This window comes from Schistocerca cancellata, chromosome 2, assembly GCF_023864275.1.
Source record: "Schistocerca cancellata isolate TAMUIC-IGC-003103 chromosome 2, iqSchCanc2.1, whole genome shotgun sequence".
Lineage (NCBI taxonomy): Eukaryota > Metazoa > Arthropoda > Insecta > Orthoptera > Acrididae > Schistocerca > Schistocerca cancellata.
In genome coordinates this window covers 700,704,924-700,730,408 of record NC_064627.1, presented here as the reverse complement: position 1 = coordinate 700,730,408, position 25,485 = coordinate 700,704,924, and the positions used below count along the sequence as shown (strand labels likewise).

The 25,485-nt window shown below is 42.4% G+C and overlaps 1 protein-coding gene across 1 annotated transcript in view; it reads left to right on the top strand.

Annotated features, from left to right (window-relative positions):
- Nucleotides 1–25,485, top strand: part of LOC126157785 (ATP-binding cassette sub-family C member 4-like) — a 241,759-nt gene that overhangs the window by 203,771 nt on the left and 12,503 nt on the right. The window contains exon 19 of the mRNA XM_049916399.1: nucleotides 8,095–8,255. Within this exon, the coding sequence (XP_049772356.1) occupies nucleotides 8,095–8,255 (161 nt within the window). The remainder of the gene's footprint in view (nucleotides 1–8,094; nucleotides 8,256–25,485) is intronic.

Here is a 25,485-nt window from a genome sequence, read left to right as displayed (position 1 = left end):
GCAAAAACAGAAAGGAACAGTAGTCAATAAGTCACGGTCAGGTCGTCCTCGAAAAAAACAGACAGGGAGGACAGAATGATTTGTAAACAGTCGGCTGCCGATCCACGAAAATCGGCTCGACAAATCAGGGATGATCTGGAGCAGCATCGTGGACTGAACAACTGAACCTAAATGTCTCTATTGTAAAACATCGTCTCGTAAAAGTTGATTTAATTTGGTTGACGACCATCCCCTAAACCAATCATACATTCAAAAAGTAGGAAGGCCAGAAAGTAGTTTGCAAAGAACCATCAAACCTGGGAAGCTACAGAGTGGTCGAAGGTTTTATGGAATGATGAAAGTAAATATAATCTATTTTCGCCTGAAGGTGTGCTATACATAGATCCACCAAAAAATCAACGGAACAACAGAGAACACCAGGTACTGACTATTAAGCACGATAGTGCTTCACGTCTGCTGTGCAGCGAGCTGCCTTAATTGAAGTATTAACTGTATTTTTCTTACTTTTCACTTCTTCTTCCGTGTGTATTTGCTTTTAGGAAGCTTTAATTTTCGAGTGCTCTTAATAGTGTTCCATAGATTTCGTGTTTGTTTTGAATACAGTCAGAGAGAGTCCCTTTAGTCAGCCATAGTGCCAGTAGTGTCAGTGTCGTCGTAACTGCCGCCTGCTTCACGTCTGCTGTGCAGCGAGCTACCTTAATTTAAGTATTAACTGTATTTTTCTTACTTGTCACTTCTTTTTCCGTGTGTATTTGCTTTTAGGAAGCTTTAATTTTCGAGTGCTCTTAATAGTGTTCCATAGATTTCGTGTTTGTTTTGAATACAGTAAGAGAGAGTCCCTGTAGTCAACCATAGTGCCAGTAGTGCTAGAGTTTGTTTTCAATACAGTCCAGAGACAGGTAGTGCTATTTTCATTGTTTTCTACAAGAAGGGGCTAGCAACCACAGTTTAGTGAATAAGCAGCCGCCTTTAGTGAATTAGCAGTCTAGTTAAAGGTTGATTAACTCCCTTCAGTAAATTGTTTCCTTAGGATGGATAGGATGTGTGACTGCTGTGTACGGACGCAGGAGGAGCTGGCCACTGTTCGCGAACAGCTGAGCGTGTTGATGGCCGCGGTCAGCCGTCTTCAGGCTGCTGCCTCGGAGTGTAGCGGCAGTGGGGAGTCTGGTGCGTCGCAAGGTACACCCCAGGTGTTACATGCTTCACCCACTGTCCCTGCTGTCGAGACATCTTCGCGGGTACCGGGCGCGGTTGGGCCACCCTCTCCCCAAGGGGAGTGGCGGGTTCAGCGGCGTTCGCGGCGCACGAGGCGGAAGGTCAATGTGGAGGCTGGCCGTGTGGCATCGCCCGCTCTGCCTGTGAGGGGACATGTGGCTGCTCCTTCAGCAAGGTCCGAGCAGGCACACGGGGGGAGGGGTTTATTAGTTATTGGGAGCTCCAACGTTAGGCGGGTGATGGAGCCCCTTAGGGAAATAGCGAGAAGGTCGGGGAATAAGGCCAGTGTTCACTCTGTCTGCTTGCCGGGGGGTCTCATCCGAGATGTGGAGGAGGCCCTACCGGCGGCGATAAAGAGCACTGGGTGCACCCGACTGCAAATTGTTGCTCATGTCGGCACCAATGACTCCTGCCGTCTGGGTTCAGAGGTCATCCTCAGTTCGTACAGGCGGTTGGCAGAATTGGTGAAGGCGGAAAGCCTCGCTCGCGGGGTGGAATCAGAGCTAACTATTTGTAGTATCGTTCCCAGAACCGATCGCGGTCCTCTGGTTTGGAGCCGAGTGGAAGGCTTAAACCAGAGGCTCAGACAATTCTGCGGAGATCTGGGGTGCAAATTTCTCGACCTCCGCTATCGGGTGGAGAAATGTAGGGTCCCCCTTAATAGGTCAGGCGTGCACTACACGCCGGAAGCGGCTACAAGGGTAGCGGAGTACGTGTGGAGTGCACATGGGGGTTTCTTAGGTTAGAGAATCCCCTCCCTAGGCCCGACAAGACGCCTCCTGAGACGCGGCAAGATAGGAGTAGGCAAAATGCAACAGGGAATAACAATATTAATGTGCTAATAGTAAACTGCAGGAGCGTCTATAGAAAGGTCCCAGAACTGCTCTCATTAATAAACGATCACAACGCCCATATAGTACTAGCGACAGAAAGTTGGCTGAAACCAGACGTAAACAGTAACGAAATCCTAAACTCAGATTGGAATGTATACCGCAGAGACAGGCTGAACAGTGAAGGGGGAGGCGTGTTTATAGCGGTAAGAAGTGCAATAGTATCGAAGGAAATTGACGGAGATCCGAAATGTGAAATGATTTGGGTGAAGGTCGCGGTTAAAGCAGGCTCAGACATGGTAATTGGATGTCTCTATAGGCCCCCTGGCTCAGCAGCTGTTGTGGCTGAGCACCTGAAGGATAATTTGGAAAATATTTCGAGTAGATTTCCCCACCATGTTATAGTTCTGGGTGGAGATTTTAATTTGCCGGATATAGACTGGGAGACTCAGACGTTCATAACGGGTGGCAGGGACAAAGAATCCAGTGAAATTTTTTTAAGTGCTTTATCGGAAAACTACCTTGAGCAGTTAAACAGAGAACCGACTCGTGGCGATAACATATTAGACCTTCTGGTGACAAACAGACCCGAACTATTTGAAAAAGTTAACGCAGAACAGGGAATCAGTGATCATAAAGCGGTTACGGCATCGATGATTTCAGCCGTAAATAGGAATATTAAAAAGGGTAGGAAGATTTTTCTGTTTAGAAAAAGTGACAAAAAGCAGATTTCAGAGTACCTGTTGGCTCAACACAAAAGTTTTGTCTCAAGTACTGATAGTGTTGAGGATCAGTGGACAAAGTTCAAAACCATCGTACAATATGCGTTAGATGAGTATGTGCCAAGCAAGATCGTAAGAGATGGAAAAGAGCCACCGTGGTTCAACAACCGAGTTAGAAAACTGCTGCGGAAGCAAAGGGAACTTCACAGCAAACATAAACATAGCCAAAGCCTTGCAGACAAACAAAAATTACGCGAAGCGAAATGTAGTGTGAAGAGAGCTATGCGAGAGGCGTTCAATGAATTCGAAAGTAAAGTTCTATGTACTGACTTGGCAGAAAATCCTAAGAAATTTTGGTCTTATGTCAAAGCGGTAGGTGGATCAAAACAAAATGTCCAGACACTCTGTGACCAAAATGGTACTGAAACAGTGGATAGCAGACTAAAGGCCGAGATACTAAATGTCTTTTTCCAAAGTTGTTTCACAGAGGAAGATTGCACTGTAGTTCCTTCTCTAGATTGTCGCACAGATGACAAAATGGTAGATATCGAAATAGACGACAGAGGGATAGAGAAGCAATTAAAATCGCTCAAAAGAGGAAAGGCCTCTGGACCTGATGGGATGCCAGTTCAATTTTACACAGAGTACGCGAAGGAACTTGCCCCCCTTCTTGCAGCGGTGTACCGTAGGTCTCTAGAAGAGCGTAGCGTTCCAAAGGATTGGAAAAGGGCACAGGTCATCCCCGTTTTCAAGAAGGGACGTCGAACAGATGTGCAGAACTATAGACCTATATCTCTAACGTCGATCAGTTGTAGAATTTTGGAACACGTATTGTGTTCGAGTATAATGACTTTTCTGGAGACTAGAAATCTACTCTGTAGGAATCAGCATGGGTTTCGAAAAAGACGATCATGTGAAACCCAGCTCGCGCTATTCGTCCACGAGACTCAGAGGGCCATAGACACGGGTTCACAGGTAGATGCCGTGTTTCTTGACTTCCGCAAGGCGTTCGATACAGTTCCCCACAGTCGTTTATTGAACAAAGAAAGAGCATATGGACTATCAGACCAATTGTGTGATTGGATTGAGGAGTTCCTAGATAACAGGACGCAGCATGTTATTCTCAATGGAGAGAAGTCTTCGGAAGTAAGAGTAATTTCAGGTGTGCCGCAGGGGAGTGTCATAGGACCGTTGCTGTTCACAATATACATAAATGACCTGGTGGATGACATCGGAAGTTCACTGAGGCTTTTTGCAGATGATGCTGTGGTGTATCGAGAGGTTGTAACAATGGAAAATTGTACTGAAATGCAGGAGGATCTGCAGCGAATTGACGCATGGTGCAGGGAATGGCAACTGAATCTCAATGTAGACAAGTGTAATGTGCTGCGGATACACAGAAAGATAGATCCTTTATCATTTAGCTACAAAATAGCAGGTCAGCAACTGGAAGCAGTTAATAACATAAATTATCTGGGAGTACGCATTAGGAGTGATTTAAAATGGAATGATCATATAATGTTGATTGTCGGTAAAGCAGATGCCAGACTGAGATTCATTGGAAGAATCCTAAGGAAATGCAATCCCAAAACAAAGGAAGTAGGTTACAGTGCGCTTGTTCGCCCACTGCTTGAATACTGCTCAGCAGTGTGGGATCCGTACCAGATAGGGTTGATACAAGACATAGAGAAGATCCAACGGAGAGCAGCGCGCTTCGTTACACGATCATTTAGTAATCGCGAAAGCGTTACGGAGATGATAGATAAACTCCAGTGGAAGACTCTGCAGGAGAGACGCTCAGTAGCTCGGTACGGGCTTTTGTCAAAGTTTCGAGAACATACCTTCACCGAAGAGTCAAGCAGTATATTGCTCCCTCCTACGTATATCTCGCGAAGAGACCATGAGGATAAAATCAGAGAGATTAGAGCCCACACAGAGGCATACCGACAACCCTTCTTTCCACAAACAATACGAGACTGGAATAGAAGGGAGAACCGATAGAGGTAATGAAGGTACCCTCCGCCACACACCGTCAGGTGGCTTGCGGAGTATGGATGTAGATGTAGATGTAGATGTAGATAGTGGCTGTGTCATGGTGTGGGAATGTTTCTCCAACGTGGGATTCGTCATCTAGCCCACATAGGTGGCAAAGGATCGTTTCGTGTACAGTTTAGAAAGAAATTTGGCTCCGCTAGGGGACATGGCAGTTAGTTGGATATTTCAACAGAACACTGATTCGAAGCACACCTCCTGCCATTTAAAAAGTTATTTTCACATAAGAATATGAAACCTTTGCAGCTGCCAAGTCAGAGTTCAAAATTAAATCCAACTGAACACCTCTGGGATGTACTGGATCGATGAGTTTTTTGTACAACCTACTCAAATGAGTAGGAAGAATGGTAAAAACTCTCATATGACCTATTACTAAAGCTTGTGGATTCAATGCCAAATATATGTGTAGCTGTGGTCAAAGCCTATGGATTTTCAACGAAATACTGATTTGCTCTTCAGATTCCAAAATGGTTTTGTTTTGTTCTTAAATACTTAGACCTGCAAAGTACTTTCGAGCGAGAAAGATTGTTATCTCTGTTCTGATGTTTAAACGAAATGTATTTTGTACGAAATGGATTATAATGACATACTTCTTAAGTATTCACTGACATTTTTTCTGTTATACACTTATCTTTAAGTAGTTGTAACTAATGCTTTCGACAAAATAATTTTGATGCTACTGTAATTAAAGACGCGTGAAATAAATTCAGTTACTCAGACGAAAAGAACAAACATACTTCCTCGTTTCAGTAGCGACTGCTTCACAAAACATATGGTTTCATTTGAAGGAAGTGCAATAGTTAATCCATTCCTACCCACTATAATTGTCCTCGTATTTTTCTTGGCCAAATTTCCAGATGTGTCCGCACCCACTCAGAGATCGCCATCTGATATGACAAGTGAAGGTTCTTCTTGGTTATTATCGCTGCTTGATGAACCTGAAACATCGTAATTTTTTCCTCCAACTTGTTTCTGATATTTGGTGACAGGTTTCTTGTTTTATTCAGCATTTCTTCTTGGGCCTAAGCAGAATTTCTTTACTTCTTCATCCATTAAAATGTTCTTATATGGTAAAGTGATCAATACTGTGGTCATTCCATCTGTCCATTTACGTTTTCGCTCTGTCGGTGTTCGTACCTTTGGAGGTTGCTAGTAGTGGGGATGTATGTGTTCCAGCACACCCTTCAGCCATGGATTCGGATCTAGAGGTTCTGGCTTCAGCACCCATTGAGGACATTTTTGCCAGTATTTGTGAGTTGCCTAGGTGCAGGGGCAACGACGTCACAATCAAAGATGGCCGTCACTTTGCACTTAAAAGTGGTGTTGAACCTTCTGATACCACGGAAGTCAAGTCCTTCAAGCGATAAGATACCTAGAGACCTTATCTATCCCCCCCCCCTCCCCCCCCCACACACACATCTCCAGACAATCTCAACATAGTATTAAAATGATGTATAAAAATTGCACCAAGTTCAAAGATATGCCTTAAGAAATTACAATAGTGGGAACTGTTGCTATTCAACGCAAACGTACATCACGATGTAGCTTCTTTTGGGCAGTGCTCAAAAAAATCTGAACGACCTGAATTATTTATCAAAAAAACGTCACACAGGGGTAACACGAGCTTACGAGTATAGTGTGCTGGACAATACATTGAGCATAGCCTGTTGTGAGTAGCCTTTAGTTATGTGTGTGTGTGTGTGTGTGTGTGTGTGTGTGTGTGTGTGAGTGTGTGTATGTGTTATCGCAAGTACAAACCTGGGATTGTGAACTGACAACCGAAATGTGCTGCTGAACTCAAAGCCACATCACTTACATGAAATTGAAAAGAATCCTGTGTATGTGAAAACCAATCCCATTGATAGGCAAATAAACAAGCAAATCAATAATTTCACGTTCAGTAGACTTGGCCAGTGTCAACTGTTCGAAAAAAAGTAACTGTAGAAAAAAAAACTGTAATGTCGACGTGTATAAGAACGTAACTTGAAACACACGAAAATTTCTGCCGTGACATGTGGCCCTGGTAAAATAAAAAAGCTGACAACCTATATTTCGCAAAGGAAACGTGTTATGAATCTCACCTGCAAAATGAAGTACTGGAAGAAACAGGAACACAGCAAGATTCCGCCACAGCTAAGAAAATGCTGTTAAAAACTAACTACACTTGGTCCAGGGCAATTGGGTTCATAATCTTGACACAGAATGCCAATGAAACACGTAACTCAATTCTGAGCTACTGAAATTTCATTTAGGAACGAAATTATCAGAGAAAACCATTATAGACTCTGATATAAAAGTTCATTCCCATGGTACAGTAAATTAACTCAGAAGACCAATCAATAGAATAATTACCAAAACCTCGACTGTGACGAGAGTGAAGTGCACCAACAATACAAGTTTACAAAAATAAGAATAAACTTTTTACCTCATCAAATAATACCTTGTTCTCCGTTTCGGAACCTTTTTTATGTCCTAATGCTATCCAACCATTGTTCTGAGTCATCTTTCCTTCTCATAATAAATTTGCAACTCACATAGTTCCAAAAGTGCGTCCATGCATTACACTGTACACTCAACAAACCCCTGCCTCCTGCACACCGCAGCTATGCATTAATGACTGTCAAAGATTCTACGACTCCACAGTGCTGCCATCGCAGACACAGATACTGTTTCCTAACAACCATTTCTCTGTCCATAATTCTTCAAATATATCATTTTCCTTTACAAATATTAACGCCTCCAGTAACATCATAAAAAAATAGGCACCTTATACTGTGTCATGACCAGTATTTGCCTTGGTCTGTACAAAATGTGACATACCTCGAGAATAAGTAAAACTCCACTCAAATGAAAGACACCATTTGTTCTTTTGTTTTTTTTTTTCGTGTAAGTCTCTATCTTATATGCGACATGACACTTTTTCCATTTGAAATTATGATTTGCATCCATTTTTATAGAATAGTGGTTCTATGTCTAAGGACCATCCTGTAGTACCATAGTAGATATTAGCACTGGATCGATTTAGTGCAGGGCCAATGCATTAATGCGATCGGGAAGTCATCTGATTTACAATGAAAAGGTTGTTATGTGAAGATAGAAAATCTGCATAGTTGTTTCTTAATTTTCTGATAATGAACGTCACATTAAATACTAATGGAGGCATTTGTGAACTACATCCTAGTTAAAAATAGGATACGATTTTGAGGAGTTGAAGCGAAAAGTCGTGACAGGTCCCTATTAATAACACACGCAATTTTTTTTGGATAATTTCGCAGGTGGAGCTCAAGTCCAGTATACAGACGCTAGACTTCCAGGTGACGGAGGGCGGCAGTAACTTCAGCGTGGGCCAGAGGCAGCTGCTGTGTCTGGCGAGGGCCATACTCAGGAACAACAGGATCCTGGTGCTCGACGAGGCCACCGCCAACGTCGATCCGGGGTAATATACTCAAAATGACGTTTGTTTATAGTGTGCACTCTTACGTACTGTACTTTAATTTTAGAACCAGTATCTTAGATGTGGATGACGGGTATATGCAAACACGCTAGCTGAGCAGGCTCCAGCGCAGATGAGAGAATTTGACTTGATTTATGATTCTACCCCATTATCCAGAACAATACGTGATTTATTACCTTCCTCCCCTTGCGAGACACAGTAGGAATGCATCTAGAATTCAGGATTATTTATTATCCTCCTTTTCCATACCCCTCTTACCACACTGTGTTTTTAATAATAGTTCTGGCCCCACAAGTTTGGCGACGAGAAAATGCCTTTAAAATTGTAATTTTCACCATTCAGCATTCTGACGACGAAGAAAATCAGTAAAAATTGTCGATAATTTTACGACAAGAATCAACACTTTAGCGACGAGGAAAAAAAATTGTTGATCAATGCAAACCCATAGAATTCTCGCCAGCATTAGGCGAGAGTGAAAAGAAACTATACTGGAGAAGAAGAGAACGGCTTTGACATCGTTCTCAACCCAATCAGTGCGGCCAAGAATGCTGCGAAGTCATGCTAATGAGCGGGCTCATAGTGGCAAGTTCTTAGTAAATTTTACTCTGTTTGGCTATTACTCAAACAACAATACACAGCCTCACAACATACGAAGTTTCATTTCGTTTCCGCCTCTTCCTTTTGGCCGCTTCACTATCTTTTTGAGGCAGTGTGTTAGCAGTATTAAGGTAATCGCTGCTCTCACATTATTTTCTGGTGACGCTGCTCCTTCCAAGACAATTTCGTTTGCAGTTGTTCGTACGGAAATGGAGAACGACTTAGAAGGTATTTGCATTTCGTTAAATGAACAACAATGCTCTCAAATAAACGTGCATGTGAAATAATACCCGTAACAAACGTGTAACAGAACAGTGAGAAACGTCTGTAGCATTAGTGCACCGTTTAAATATTCTGCGATAATACTATGAATTGATATGAAGTGGGATGGATACTTGTAATCGGTGGTAGGGATCGGAGGAGAGGTCAGGAAATGTGCAGTGTATCTATTGTCGTGAATGGACCAGCCTGACGAGCCGCTGCTGAGACGCGCCGACCCGACACATAAAAGGAACAGTATAAGTATTTATTGGCGGGATCAAGTTGCTTCGGAAAGTGGTGTGAAGACATAGCAGACGGACCACGGAGAATGGCATATCCGCTAGGCCCTGTTGTGAATGGCTCACAAGTAGCAGAAACGACTTTCCGACTGTCGCCCTTTCGGAACGAGAATAGCAAAACTGCTTCGCTGGACTCGTTGCCTACGGGAAACAAACTTAAGGGAAGATAGGGCCTCCGAAGATGGAAGACCACCCCGAGTTTTCTATGAAAATTTTGTTTATAAACAACTTACGTGCTGGTGGCTTGCGGAACTATTGGAATTAAGCCCTGGGCACGTGCACAGCAACGCAAAATTCAGCTTCCTGTACCTCGGAATCGAAAGGAAGACGATGGTCAAGGACGTATCTTCCGTTCGCTGGTATTAACATTTCGCCAGCAAATGACAAGGCGTGGGTCGTAACTCAAGCGCCCTGATAACGCAAGAGACAGGATACGACGAATAAAACCATGAACGTGGAGGCTGGAGCAGTTTAATTCTCATCTGCTGCTGCTTCTGGAGAGCTTAAACTGTCTTGCGCTCTTAACTTCTGAGGGTGGACATCTTAATATATGGAACTTCTGGTTGATGATCTGAAGTAGCTGCTGGCTCTGATGTTTCTTGCTGTTTGGCAATGCGACTACGAGTCACTTTGGTTATTAACTGACTCATGCTGGAGCCTTGCTTCAACATTTGTTACTCAAGACTTGCTCTGCACCTGCCTTTGCTGCCAATCTGATTTTGTTAATTTTCACTTGGTACACGACATTCTGAGTCCCTTTTCAGCGATAGCTTGATTTCAATTACAGTGGACTGCTCATGTCACGGACATTCGACTTTTTTATTCTGCGCCTTGTCTGAAGCCAGTCTTCAATTTCTCACATGATGCTGGTTTCACAGTGTAATTCCCAACGACTGTTCGAATTTTGACTCTAATTACTTAAGTGCTGCCTGTGTAGTACTTCCAACCGACTCTCATCCAGGGTAGTGGCTGCCACAAGACAGCCACTCTGATCATCCCACACTAAGCAAAGGATTGAAGGCCATTCACCGCCGGCCTCTGTCAACATCACGCACCGCTCGAGCCGTTCACAGAGAAGCAAGACGAAGTTGAAAAATTGTACAAGACTGTACTTAAACTGACACACAATATTTTTGGCGCAACGCAATCTGACTTTCAGTAATCCCTACAAAAGAATGGCCCTGACTAACATTAACGTTTCACAAATCACTTACCTCACAAAAATCTTCGTTACTCGAACTACTGCAATACAGCGAGCGCCACTACTGCCAGCTAAATAAAAGATTCAAACTACTGAAGGCACTAATTACTGATAGGCATAGTTAGCAAATGAAAGATTTTGATAGAGAACAAACAATGTATTTACCTCAATAGTGTTCAAAAATGATAATATATATACAGCAGTTCATGACATACATTCTTTCAAATGTACTGTTTCTGATGGACACACGTCCAGATCATCCGCTCTCAAAAATGCGCCATCTCACTTCCCCACATCCACCACTGCTGGCGGTTCACCTCCAACTGCGCAACGCTACGCGCTGTTAACATCCAGGTGCCCAACACTACATTGGCAGACAACAATGCGAACTAGCCACAGACTGCACACAGTACAGCCAGTGATTTTCATACAGAGCGCCATGTGGCGTTACCAATAAAAAAACCTAAACAGCCTACTTACATAGCTCCCATGCTCCCCACAAAAAATTTTACAAATTGTTATGGCAGTGGCCAATACATATTTGTTAAAATTTTTTCACAATTACAATAACAAAGTAATCAAATGCACACACTTATTGATACAATGTTGGTCAAAAGCTAAAATTTTCTCACAGTCCATAAAGACAGTTCTGATCATTCATCACAGTAAAATAGCAGTGTTTTTCTCAAAGTCTGAGCAGTAAAAGAAAATGCACACGGAAGTAGTGGATTTCCATGCAGTCTTGAAGTAGTGTTGTCCTTCCAACGGGAAGACAGTACTGACTCTTGACATGCAGACAGGTAATGGGCCACAACTGAACAAACCCACACCAGAGTCAGTCGAAGTTTTGAAGAATATTGGTAGGTAGGTCATCACAGAGCAGACCCACTATAGTCCTGGTAGAGATTATGTTATTGGTGGACCACCGGAGGTGCAGACCCACTGCAGTCCTTGTGAAAATAATGGTACTGGTGAGTCATTAAAGGTGTAGACCCACTGTAGTCATTGTAGAAATAATGGTATTGGTGGGTCATCAAATATGCAGACCCACTGCAGTCCTTGTAGAGATGGCCAGCAGCCATCTGTTGTGACTGTGCGGGTGCACAATCATCATTGAAGAGTCTTGCGGATAATATAGCAAGTCCATAACCACCACTTGTGCACTCACAAAGTTTTTGGAATTGTCCTTAGAGCCAGCAATGCTGTTATCCAGTCCCTTGCTGAATTATTTACACACGTACAAACACTAAAAGTCCTCTTTTTTTCACATATTGTGCATATACTACGACCAACAGATACGTGTGCAGTGAGATGTAACTTACAAGTTACTTAATTTGATGAACTGGTGTCAATTACAATTTTATAACTTAAGAATACAATAACAAAGGTACAAAATACATCATTAAAGAACATAATAGTACAGATAACATTTGTAGTAATACGGGCTTTACAAAAAAATCGAACTAACATATACATCAGTGTTACAGGAATTATGACATAAGTAAATACATAAAAGATCAGAATAACTTTTGAAACATCAACTTCACACATGAGCATTAAAACAAAACAGAATAAATAATGTCTAAACATCTTTACAAAATAAATAACATAATATTACAAAAATTCTACAACATAAATCTTATTAGCTAAACACATAAAGACAGGAAAAACACAAATACACAAGGGTACATAAACACATAGCGGAATAATACAAAAGGAAAGAGAGGGTTCGTTTTCAGTGTGACATTTGGTACTGCAGTCCAACCCAAAACTTCGTTCTGTAGATCTTTCCTCTTATTTCAAAATTTGTTTCCACCAAAAAAATCCTATCCAAGCATGCTTTCTGTGTTCTGTTCACATCCTCTTTCAAAATTCTTTTTTGGCCAAACATTTTCTTATAGCTTCTCAATGAATTTCTTCCAATTCATCACAACTCATTCTCACATATAGCCTACCCCAACTTAAGCTAACTTAAATCTACTGAGCTCAGATGCTAAACTAAGGGACAAGGCAATGCAGCAGCATGAAACAATTAACACAAACAGCAATGACAAAAAATGGAAATTGGCAAAGCAAGCTACAGTAAATCTAAATTACCAAGCAAATGCAACATTACAACTAATATGAGCCAATGTGCAGCAACAAGAAAAATAAATCAGTAGTAAAACTAGCTTGATACAATGTAAAATTCAGTAGAACTATGCCTGGCAAACAGCACCAGCAAATGCAATAACTTATATCTAAACATGACAAAGTTCAAGCAGAAATAATATTACAGTAAAGATGGCCATGTTTAATACCTATGTCACATCTTAACACTAGAGTGATGCATCACGATAACTTACTCTACCAAAAAAATTACCAAGTAGTTGAAAAGAAAATTATGTATGCAGTTACTGTTATTAATCCCTTCTTATTGTTCTTTCCATTTCAAGTGCTCCTTTTTTGAAGAATATGGATCATAAAATTATTATTTAATAGATCTGTTGGCAGAGTGTTCACATTAGCAAATCCACTTAATTTTATTTTATAAAACCAGTGCTGCAACACAGCTGGAAACCAGATATTAAACAAAATGAGCAATCTCTCAACTAGAAAGACAATAGATGTAAAATGTTTCTCATCATTTTATTAGACATTTTAGTAAATATCATAAATTAAGAGCTCCACAGTGTAATCATATGTTTTAAAGTTTGAGCGTGTCGTATTTGCGATGTTTTCGACAAAGAAATGTCAATAGCAAGGATAATGGCCTCTTTTTTTTTCTCCACCTGTGCCTCTGAAAGGCACACACTAATGGCTTTTTTCCAGGCGACTGTCACGCAGCTGGGTGCCCACAACGCATTACGTGAAGGTGGTCACTTAACTTTCTTACCGAAATATTTACGACAGCAGTGACAGTCTCATATAAAAATTTCCCAGGTCGAGAATTTGCGTTACAAATGTGTAGAAACAAAATCCTATCAATATAACAGAGTCCAAAAAATTTTCGGCGGCGTTGTGACACATTCACGCATGTACACACATTTCATAACTCTTAAAGTACGAGTCTCACCTTATTGATCGTAAACATACCTCAACAGCATAATACACATCGTCATTGCAATAATAACATCATAACAGATCAATCACATCTCAGAATCGTCACAGCTTCTTTCAATAATTTCAAGACCTTCAATAAAGTCATCTACCTCAAACGTACTTCAAAAATCATGATCCCTTACCAAATACATCATTCTAAGTTCTCATAGTATCACAATGGTTCCAAAAAAATATGAACAGTTCGCAAAGTACAGACAAAATACAATTTCATAAGTATGAAGTTATCCAACTGTGTAATTGCGTAAACATGTGTCACTGACATAGTAAAAAAAATGTTTGTTTCTCTCAGTTAAATGATCAGATAGCAGTGTAATTCTGTGTTACAGAAATATGGTACCGATGTGTAAAGTTGTATAAGCAAATGCCATATTAGCTAGGGCTCCTTGTGCTTGCCAAACACATGGTACACAAAGTAAGTGTGTACCCCCCTGCGGATTAATGTAATTATATCCTCAGGTGTTACAGATTACAGCGATGGAAAGAAATGTATCACAGAAAACCTTTGTATCATTGTAATTCAAAAATCTTTAAAAATAAATGTTTTAAGTACAAAATTAATCACTCAAATACGTGCACTGTAGTGCTAAACTGTGCGTCTTGTTGTAAGATAATCTCTGTGGAAGTGTCGTAGTTATCGTCCTCCGTAAGCAAAGTTCTGTAGAAGTCAATGTACTTACCTCGTAATCAACAAAAGCGAAATGCTATGCGTATAGATATCGTAGTTATTACGTACAGTACCGTGATCAAGAAAGTACTACACTGTAACGTATTGTTGTGCTACAGAAAAGGCTGTATTATTGTAGCTATACCACAAAGTTACTACTAAAACATGTTTTACTTTCCAGAAGAATTCAGAAAAACTGTGCAGATATAAAACAGATACACCGCAAACGCAACAATGTAAATTGTATCACATATTAGTAGCGTCATGATATAATCATGTAGCTGTCAAAGAAACCAAATACTAAGTCATCTTTAATCTCACAGAAAGTAATTCAAACAAAGAATATATTTTCAAGTAAGCCAAAATGTTGCATGAAAATCTCATTAGCAGTGCCGGTATATGTCCTAAGTATGTGAGCCTTATAGTCCTTACATACTCGTGCAACTAACAAGCAAGAACGTACAAATAACAACACTATGTCGTCTGTTCACTATAACAATCATTCGTAATTTCTGTTTAAAAATGTTCCGTAGGTTCTAGACTAGATAGTTAACTTCAAAACATTGTTGCATGTTAACAGTTTCTCAGTGTGACAAATTGTACTAGTAGCATGAAGTGAAAAGTTATATGGCAAAGACAAAGTTAAAAAGCAGCTTATCTTTCAATAAACGGTTTTACATGTGAAATGTGGTGCAAGCGTTTTTACTCTTCCTACTTTGCAGAGCTCCAGCTTCAACGGAATTATCATGTTGTAAATGGTACATTGGTAAAGAATGCTCAAATTTTTCTCAAGGTTAGCGTCTATGTTATTTTTCTCTGAGCCAGCCGGTGCATGTGGCTGCCTGCGGTGCAAGTCATTGTCTGTCTCCTTGTTGGCGCGCATCGTTATTGGGATTAGGAGACCTAACTTCTACTAATTCACCTTGTCGAGAGGGCCCTGCCCTGTTTGAATCCCGCCAGTTCTGATGCAATTCAGGTCTGTCGTTACGATTATATCGTCTGTTGTCATGTCGGTAGATTCCATAGTTTCTTGTCGGGAACGTGGTGCAGAATTTCTTCCTGAATTATCACTGCACAGTGGACTGTTGCGTCTGAAGTTATTCTGTCTCCAGTGATAATAATAGTTCTGGTTGCCATATTGTCTGTTTCTATGATTGTCTCTGTCATATTCATTACTACGGAAATGCGCTCTTTCTCTGTAACTATTACTCTGCCAGTGGTTGTCATATGGGTGGTGTCTGTTTTGTTCACGATTTGCGTTGTAAGAATAGCCTTGTCTTGTCCAGTTATTATTTCTGTTATCGCGGAATTGTGATGGATGTGATCTGTAATTGTTGTGCTCCTGTTTTCGCGTTCCGCGACTGTCAGTGTCAATTTCCAACTCTTGTAGCAGTCCCTGAAAAGCTTCAATGTCGTCTTTGCAACGTCCTCCCAAAATAATATGTCGTAAATGTTCAGGCAATTTGAGTAAGCAAATGCGGATGAGTTCTGAGGGGCTGTATGGGTTTGAAAGATACTGATTCTTATGTAACATGTCTTCGAAATATTTGACAAGACCAGAAAATTCCGATTGTTCGAAATGTTTCATCATTATAATGCTATGTTTTACTCGGTCTTGTGTGGCTTGAGACCAGTATGTTGAGAGGAAGGCATGATAAAATTCTCCTTCACTGTGGCAATAGTGAATGACCGATCGCATTCTTACAGCTGGTTCATTCTCTAAATAGCCACACATAAATTCTAATCTGTGCTCTAATGACCAGTTGGGGGGGAAACAATGAGAGAATTCCAGAATGAGATTTTCACTCTGCTGCGGAGTGTGCGCTGATATGAAACTTCCTGGCAGATTAAAACTGTGCCCGACCGAGACTCGAACTCGGGACCTTTGCCTTTCGTGGGCAAGTGCACTACCATCCGAGCTACCGAAGCACGACTCATGCCCGGTACTCACAGCTTTACTTCTGCCAGTATCTCGTATCCTACCTTCCAAACTTTACAGAAGCTCTCCTGCGAACCTTGCAGAACTAGCACTCCTGAAAGAAAGGGTATTGCGGAGACATGGCTTAGCCACAGCCTGGGGGATGTTTCCAGAATGAGATTTTCACTCTGCAGTGGAGTGTGCGCTGATATGAAACTTCCTGGCAGATTAAAACTGTGTGCAGAGTGAAAATCTCATTCTGGAAACCTCCCCCAGGCTGTGGCTAAGCCATGTCTCCGCAATATCCTTTCTTTCAGGAGTGCTAGTTCTGCAAAGTTCGCAGGAGAGCTTCTGTAAAGTTTGGAAGGTAGGAGACGAGATACTGGCAGATGTAAAGCTGTGAGTACCGGGCCTGAGTCGTGCTTCGGTAGCTCAGATGGTAGAGCACTTGCCGGCGAAAGGCAAAGGTCCCAAGTTCGAGTCTCGGTCGGGCACACAGTTTTAATCTGCCAGGTAGTTTCAATGAGAGAATTGTTGAAGCCACGCTTGTGGATGCCAAAATTCTTAAATGTTTTGAATTTGCGTGTAATAATGAACAGCTTATAGTCAAAATCATCGTGTCGGCGAGTCGCATGTCGGTCATTGTTACGTCGTTTCGGCGGTTATATTTCAGAATTCGGTGCACCTTGCCAATTTCTTTCATAATTTCCGAAATGCGCTGTGTTATTATTTAGTGGCTGTTCCATATTTCTATGTCCCTCTTCCTGTATTGGAGCGCGAGTGTCCTCTAAAATATGTAATTCTTGTATTACCTGTGTCAACTGATCTTGTACATCTCTGATTTCTCTTTGGTGTTGGGTATTAATTTGATTCTGATCTTGTTTGAACTTCCTAATTTGTTTGCACTCTTCTGTGTCATTAAAGACTACCGGTTTTGTGTCATTCAGATTATCATCTACCTTCGTAGATAAATTATTTAGCTGATCCGAATGTTCAACTACTTTCTCTGATAATGAACTAATTTCCTCCATGTGTCTTTCTGAACCAATTTTCAGGGTATCTACTGTGTCCTGTAAGTTTTCCTGAGCTTTTGAAAGTTGCGTAACCGAATCGGTAGATGCAACTGAGTCAATTTTAGCTTGCAAGGTGTCGTGATTTTCATGAACAATAGTTTGCGGTTCCTTTATGGCTGCTTCGTGATTCTGTAATGCATTTTCGTGACGCGAAAAATTGGTTGGAAATGCTCACAAATTTGAGTTTTTACGTCATTACAGACTTTCTGACATTTCGCTTCGATTTTATGTAACTCAGTAGTTAAATCTTCACGTGTTTGTTCAAGCGTGGTGTCTAACTTCCGAAGATTTTGTTCCATTGTGTCTAACTTTTTAAGCTTTTGCTGTGTTTCTCTCTGATTTTGTTCCATTGTATCTAACTTTTGAAGCTTTTGCTGTGTTTGTCTCTGATTTTGTTTCATTTGCTGCATTAATTGCAATAACAATGTATTAGTGTCTGGAATCTGTTCCTCTACGCTTTTCGGCAGTGCATTTGCACCGGCAACATTCACATTTTGACGAGCAGAAAATGTGTCTTGACTTATTTGAGAAAACGGTGAGGACCCAAAACCTGAGTCTACAGTATTTGCAGTATTGTGTTCTGTCATTTCGGATTCCTGAGGCGAGCTGTTGCCAACCGATCGATCGATAATGCTTCCCTGTTCACTACTTGTTTCACTGTCTACACCATTATTTGCCACCCGCTCCATTTCCCTATGCACAATTACCAAATTACTAGTTTGAACATTAGTTAATTCATTACACGGTGGCGCTAACACACTGCTTTCGTCTTCACTGTCATTTCTCAGTTTACTTTGGAGCCTAGTATTACGTTTTTCACACGCCATAATTATCACGTATTTCACATGATAACACAGAAAAGCACAATTTGAAGAGTAAAACAAGAAAACACATTAACATAGCACTGAAAATAATATCTACTTAATTGCAAGCGCAGCTGCGAAATACTTGGTGCAAATCTACATGCATGCCACAACTGTTTTACTGTACAAGAATGAAAAACCACAACTACAAAGGAAATTCTCTCTACAATTACGCGCTAGCAATAAACAAAGGCTGCACTAATTGCACAAACTACAAGAAAAATCAGAAGATTCCAGTGAGGTATCCTCGGCTAAGGGTCGACATATGAAACGTCCCCTTAGAAAAATTGTACAAGACCTTGCTTAAACTGACACGCAATATTTTTGGCGCAACGCAATCTGACTTTCAGTAATCCCTACAAAAGTATGGCCCTGACTAACATTAACCTATACGTTTCACAAATCACTTACCTCACAAAAATCTTCGTTATTCGAACTACTGCAATACAGCGAGCGCCACTACTGCCAGCTAAATAAAAGATTCAAACTACTGATGGGCTTAGTTAGCAAATGAAAGATTTTGATAGAGAACAAACAATGTATTTACCTCAATAGTGTTAAAAAATGATAATATATATACAGCAGTTCATGACATACATTCTTTCAAATGTACTGTTTCTGATGGACACACGTCCAGATCATCCGCTCTCAAAAATGCGCCATCTCACTTCCCCACATCCACCACTGCTGGCGGCTCACCTCCAACTGCGCAACGCTACGCGCTGTTAACATCCAGGTGCCCAACACTACAATGGCAGACGACAATGGGAACTAGCCACAGACTGCACACAGTACAGCCAGTGATTTTCATACAGAGCGCCATGTGGCGTTACCAATAAAAAAACCTAAACAGCCTGCTTGCAAAGTTGCTGCAGCCGGCCGCGGTGGTCTAGCGGTTCTAGGTGCTCAGTCCGGAACCACGCGACTGCTACGGTCGCAGGTTCTAATCCTGCCTCGGGCATGGATGTGTGTGATGTCCTTAGGTTAGTTAGGTTTAAGTAGTTCTAAGTTCTAGGGGACTGATGACCACAGATGTTAAGTCCCGTAGTGCTCAGAGCCATTTGAACCATTTTTGAAAGTTGCTGCTTCAAACGCCCGCCGCTCAAGATCAACGTCCGCCATCTGTAGCCTGTCTGTCGTTGAAATCCACTTGCCGCAATCACTGACAGCTAACTTATGACTTCGGTAAAATCGACGATTCTTGAATAATCCACACGTGCAATGTTTGCCCAGGCTGTTCTCTCAAAGTGACCCTGAGACCATTTACTAACGATGTTCTTGTTTTCTTAATTATTCCTATTGATTTTCATCATAATTTTGGGTTCACCTCTCACAAGGAACCCATTGAGTGCGAGGTCGCAAAGCGCCAAAGGTGGTTACGGCATTCGACGTCCCGCATTTTGTCTATCATGCAACCGTAATACTGGCTGCTAATGACAACAGGGGGCGTGAGTGGAGGTATCCAGTGGTAAGCTAAGCGTGAGGCTACGGAGCGTAGTTGAAATACTTAGTCAACCACTAACTCACGACAGTTCTACAGTACTAACCGTGTTGTGATACAAAGCAGAGCAATGGCAACGATACGCAAAGCAAACTTTGCATTATATCTACAACACTTGCCGAAATTGTCATTTCGTCAGAAAGAAACCCAAGAAATTTCACAGACTGAAAAAGAAGTGGCAGATGAAATATCAGCGTTTCCACAAGATTAGTCAGTGGAGCGTACGGTGTGGTACACGCTCGACTGTGCGGGCAGTGTACATGAGGAGTATAACGATGACGATACGATTAAGAAGTGAAAAATTGTACTGAAACAGGTAGTTCATTACCCTTGCTGGACAGGGAGACACAAATCCCGTCTCCAGTGAAACATACTAAAGGGCAATTGCTGTCCAAGAAGCGGGTACTAAACATAATTATGCGCATAGAATATCATCTGCACCTTAGTAAAAAAAAAATTATAAACAGATTCTGAATAGGTTCGCAGCAATACGAACGTGTAGTGTATAAGAAAAACTACGTATATTCAAAGGAGGACGAGGCTCAGTGGTTGCAAAAACTGATGTTTGCACATTTCAAGGATGCTTGATACAATTTACATAATGTGCATGACAATGACCTACTACGTTATGCACATCATATTACACCTGAACATAGATTACAGTCATTTCAGGGGAAGCAGTGGATTGTTGCGTAACTTCAAACAGTGCTACAGAATTGGAAGACGTAGATAACGAAATTTCAAACAAAGCGTCAACCTGACGATGCAAAATGCGGAATGGGCCCCAAAATTTGCAGATAATGTCATCAATAAGTAAGGACTGTTTTCAACTCCGAGCAAATCCGATTTGTAAAGAAAATACACATGAAAGGAACCTTGGAAATTAGAGGTACCGGTACCTAAAGATCTGTATCACCATCAACAAACGTCAATGCCTTAAGGCAGTTATGCCGACTGTTAATCTGGACTGTAAATTGGCTGGAAAGTTATTTATTGTGCTGCGTGAAGTTGGACGAGCTCTGCCCCCTAAGATACACTCCTGGAAATGGAAAAAAGAACACATTGACACCGGTGTGTCAGACCCACCATACTTGCTCCGGACACTGCGAGAGGACTGTACAAGCAATGATCACACGCACGGCACAGCGGACACACCAGGAACCGTGGTGTTGGCCGTCGAATGGCGCTAGCTGCGCAGCATTTGTGCACCGCCGCCGTCAGTGTCAGCCAGTTTGCCGTGGCATACGGAGCTCCATCGCAGTCTTTAACACTGGTAGCATGCCGCGACAGCGTGGACGTGAACCGTATGTGCAGTTGACGGACTTTGAGCGAGGGCGTATAGTGGGCATGCGGGAGGCCGGGTGGACGTACCGCCGAATTGCTCAACACGTGGGGCGTGAGGTCTCCACAGTACATCGGTGTTGTCGCCAGTGGTCGGCGGAAGGTGCACGTGCCCGTCGACCTGGGACCGGACCGCAGCAACGCACGGATGCACGCCAAGACCGTAGGATCCTACGCAGTGCCGTAGGGGACCGCACCGCCACTTCCCAGCAAATTAGGGACACTGTTGCTCCTGGGGTATCGGCGAGGACCATTCGCAACCGTCTCCATGAAGCTGGGCTACGGTACCGCACACCGTTAGGCCGTCTTCCGCTCACGCCCCAACATCGTGCAGCCCGCCTCCAGTGGTGTCGCGACAGGCGTGAATGGAGGGACGAATGGAGACGTGTCGTCTTCAGCGATGAGAGTCGCTTCTGCCTTGGTGCCAATGATGGTCGTATGCGTGTTTGGCGCCGTGCAGGTGAGCGCCACAATCAGGACTGCATACGACCGAGGCACACAGGGCCAACATCCGGCATCATGGTGTGGGGAGCGATCTCCTACACTGGCCGTACACCACTGGTGATCGTCGAGGGGACACTGAATAGTGCACGGTACATCCAAACCGTCATCGAACCCATCGTTCTACCATTCTTAGACCGGCAAGGGAACTTGCTGTTCCAACAGGACAATGCACGTCCGCATGTATGCCGTGCCACCCAACGTGCTCTAGAAGGTGTAAGTCAACTACCCTGGCCAGCAAGATCTCCGGATCTGTCCCCCATTGAGCATGTTTGGGACTGGATGAAGCGTCGTCTCACGCGGTCTGCACGTCCAGCACGAACGCTGGTCCAACTGAGGCGCCAGGTGGAAATGGCATGGCAAGCCGTTCCACAGGACTACATCCAGCATCTCTACGATCGTCTCCATGGGAGAATAGCAGCCTGCATTGCTGCGAAAGGTGGATATACACTGTACTAGTGCCGACATTGTGCATTCTCTGTTGCCTGTGTCTATGTGCCTGTGGTTCTGTCAGTGTGATCATGTGATGTATCTGACCCCAGGAATGTGTCAATAAAGTTTCCCCTTCCTGGGACAATGAATTCACGGTGTTCTTATTTCAATTTCCAAGAGTGTATTTTCTTGTGTGCGTGATCTTGCTAGGGCAGTAGGGAATATTTACGTCACAGCAAGCAAGAGTGGCGAAATGGGCTTGGAAAAGAACTACAAATATGGTATGAGCACTACTTTTGGTGAATACCTGGTCAAAATAATTTGCTTCAGCTTGATTCATGGTCTACGTATAAAAATCATACTCCTTTAGAGTAAACCATCCCTCCTCAGAAGTGTGGAAATGCAATTCATACCACCTAGAACCAGTGGACAAATTAAATTCAGCTTCTGAATGTTTGTTTTCCTACAAAACAGATTATTGCACTATCTGCAGCTACAGCTTAAAGGAAAGCCAGTTTCACGATAAGCTCCATGACAGATTGTTTCGCATTAGGTTGCATGTCATCGCATTCCATCACTTCCTATCACCCCTTTACACCAATATGATTGTGTATGCGTCCTTTAGGATTAGATACCTAGTTAACGTCCTACTGGGTGTCTCACAAAGAGTTCACCTTCGATCTTGGTGGTGCGAACCTTTGTGATCAGTGCGGCACGCCATTTTTCATTCGGTGTTCACGGTGCAAGTTAATCGTTTGTTTTGAATATTTCTTGAATGTCGACGACATCCATTTTGTAGAGTGTAGCCCCATGGAAGGTGGATGTCTGCACCTCTCGCACACTCATTTTCTGTCGCCCTCCCGACGCACATGGTGAGTCATTAACAGCTAATAGTTCTCCTGTCATGATTGTTAACACAACACTGTCAAATGAGCCTTACTAAAGATGGAATTATCGGCCTCGGATTCAAGTGTTCCTTGTTAGACAAGTCGACGCTCAGTGCGTCTCCCCACTAGAGTTAACTTGACAGTATTCAGACATGGCACCTGGTTAACGAAAACTCTAATGAATTTCAGCAGTTTGCAATGGTTTGTGGACAATAACATTCTTGTGATGAAGCAACACCACCTGGACTACAGGCCTGCGAGCACACTTGTGACGTCACATACTGATGGCCGGGTCTGTTTCAGAACGCTGCTGTTAAGCACTCTTCAGCTATACGAACTTTACGTGTTTTGGAGCTGAAACTGCATATGGATTCCCCTGCTTTCCTCTTCTACATGGTCTTGTAATGAACGTATGGAAATTTTTATCATTACATAAAGTAACTGAACAAAACTGCCCTATGTTATACATGAATATGTAAAATTGTTTTGACGATTTACCTTAAATACGCGTCTCTAGGCTTGAAGACAAACTATAATTTTAAATTCTGTCTTTTTGCCTCAGGAGCTACGTTTTCTTGCAGTAAAAAATCGGCAATATGCAACAACAAGCAGACGTTTTCGGTTTTAAATAAAGCTACTGGAGCACTATGGGACTTACCACCTGAGGTCATCAGTCCACTAGACTTAGGACAACTTAACCTAACTAACCTAAGGACACCACACACATCCATGCCCGAGGCAGGATTCAAACCTGCGACCGTAGCAGCAGCGCGGTTCCGGACTGAAGCGAACTGAAAAAAAAGCTTTTATCATCCGATTCTTCAATAAACTTATCTAAAATACCTTGCGTTATCTCTAATAAATGTTCTTTATCTTTACTCTCTAGAGATGCACTGTTTTCAACAGATTTCAGTATGCATTCAATATCATAAAAATAATTAATTTTCATAGGAACTGGTATCTGTTCTGGGTAGTTATTCACTGATACTCCTTTATAAAAAACCTGAAACTTCCAACTGTTCATTAATAACTACACAGTAACATAAATTAGGTACAGATCCTGTTGGTTGGTTGTTGGTTGTTTTTGGGGAAGGAGACCAGACAGCGAGGTCATCGGTCTCATCGGATTAGGGAAGGACGGGGAAGGAAGTCGGCCGTGCCCTTTGAAAGCAACCATCCCGGCACTTGCCTGGAGCGATTTAGGGAAATCACGGAAAACCTAAATCAGGATGGCCGGACGCGGGATTGAACCGTCGTCCTCCCGAATGCGAATCCAGTGTCTAACCACTGCGCCACCTCGCTCGGTACAGATCCTGTTCTCTCATTGTTAACAAAAATTACACTGTCTGCCTTTGCTGATGACGGTCCAGAACGAAGAAAAGTTGACTTTCTGCCCCCCTTTTAACTGAGATATATTTGAAATTTTGTTTTCACTTTCGTGTTTATCTGCAGACTTCACACTCTCACTTATCGCTTTCTGAAGTCGTGCTGCTTCCAGACGCACCCGCTTTTCATCAGGCGATTCCCGGGAAGCCAGTTGCGACGATTAATAGGAAGGACAACCAGTAAATATCGATGGAACACATCCATCTTTTATCCTCGGTCGTTCAAGATTTACAGTTAAAATCCGTCCTGTCTTCTCGTCAAAGCAGCTTGCTGTCCATACAGTACTTTTCGGTTGGAAATGTTTGTGACAGACCTGTAACAGCACAACACTAATTAATATAGCTATTATGTGTGACAATAGTTGCATTAATGAGAGACATTTCACAGCCAGATGCATATTAACGTCGCAGCATTGGTCCAGAATTAAGAAACAAAAGATACTGGTACATCATACATAACTGCTTTTAATAACAATTGGCAAACATGGTGCAATGGAAACAAATAACACGTTACAAATTTTTCATCATTTACTTACCCTTGAATGATGCATTGGGAATAACTGCAATCCAGCGATTTCTCAACTTCACACATTTGAGAAGTCGAAACATGTGCACTTTCATGCCTTTTTTGGATTTATAATTTCCCTGGTAATAGGGAACGCAGCCCTTGTATCCCATACTTTGAAGAACTCTAGGTGAATACTGTATGAAATATATATCACTTTCACGTGGCACACACTTTCAGCACAACATACACGCCAACAGGACTACCGACTAACGATAAGGTGGCCAACAGTTTGCGACGTCACGTGCCAATATGGACGCTGTGCATAGGCCTTGTATCTAGAAGGCTTTGGATGGAGTTGCCTGCCCAGAGTGCCGACCTGAATCGAATGAAACGTCTTTACAAAACCCAGAGTAACTCCACTACCTCTTCAGGTTTTGGCTTTTGATGAACACTGGGCTGCCTTCCTCCACATACACTCAGAAACCTCACTGAAAGTGTGCCCAGTAGCGTTCAAGACGTCATATAGGCGCAGGGTGGGCACAGCTTACATTAATGTTCACTAATATGCGTCCAGATACTTTTGGTCAGAAAGTGCGTTATGGCTGAGCCACAGACCGAGACCAATGTGATGAGCTTTTGGGGATGACTGTTCAGTTGAAACAGTTCGAGATACACAGCT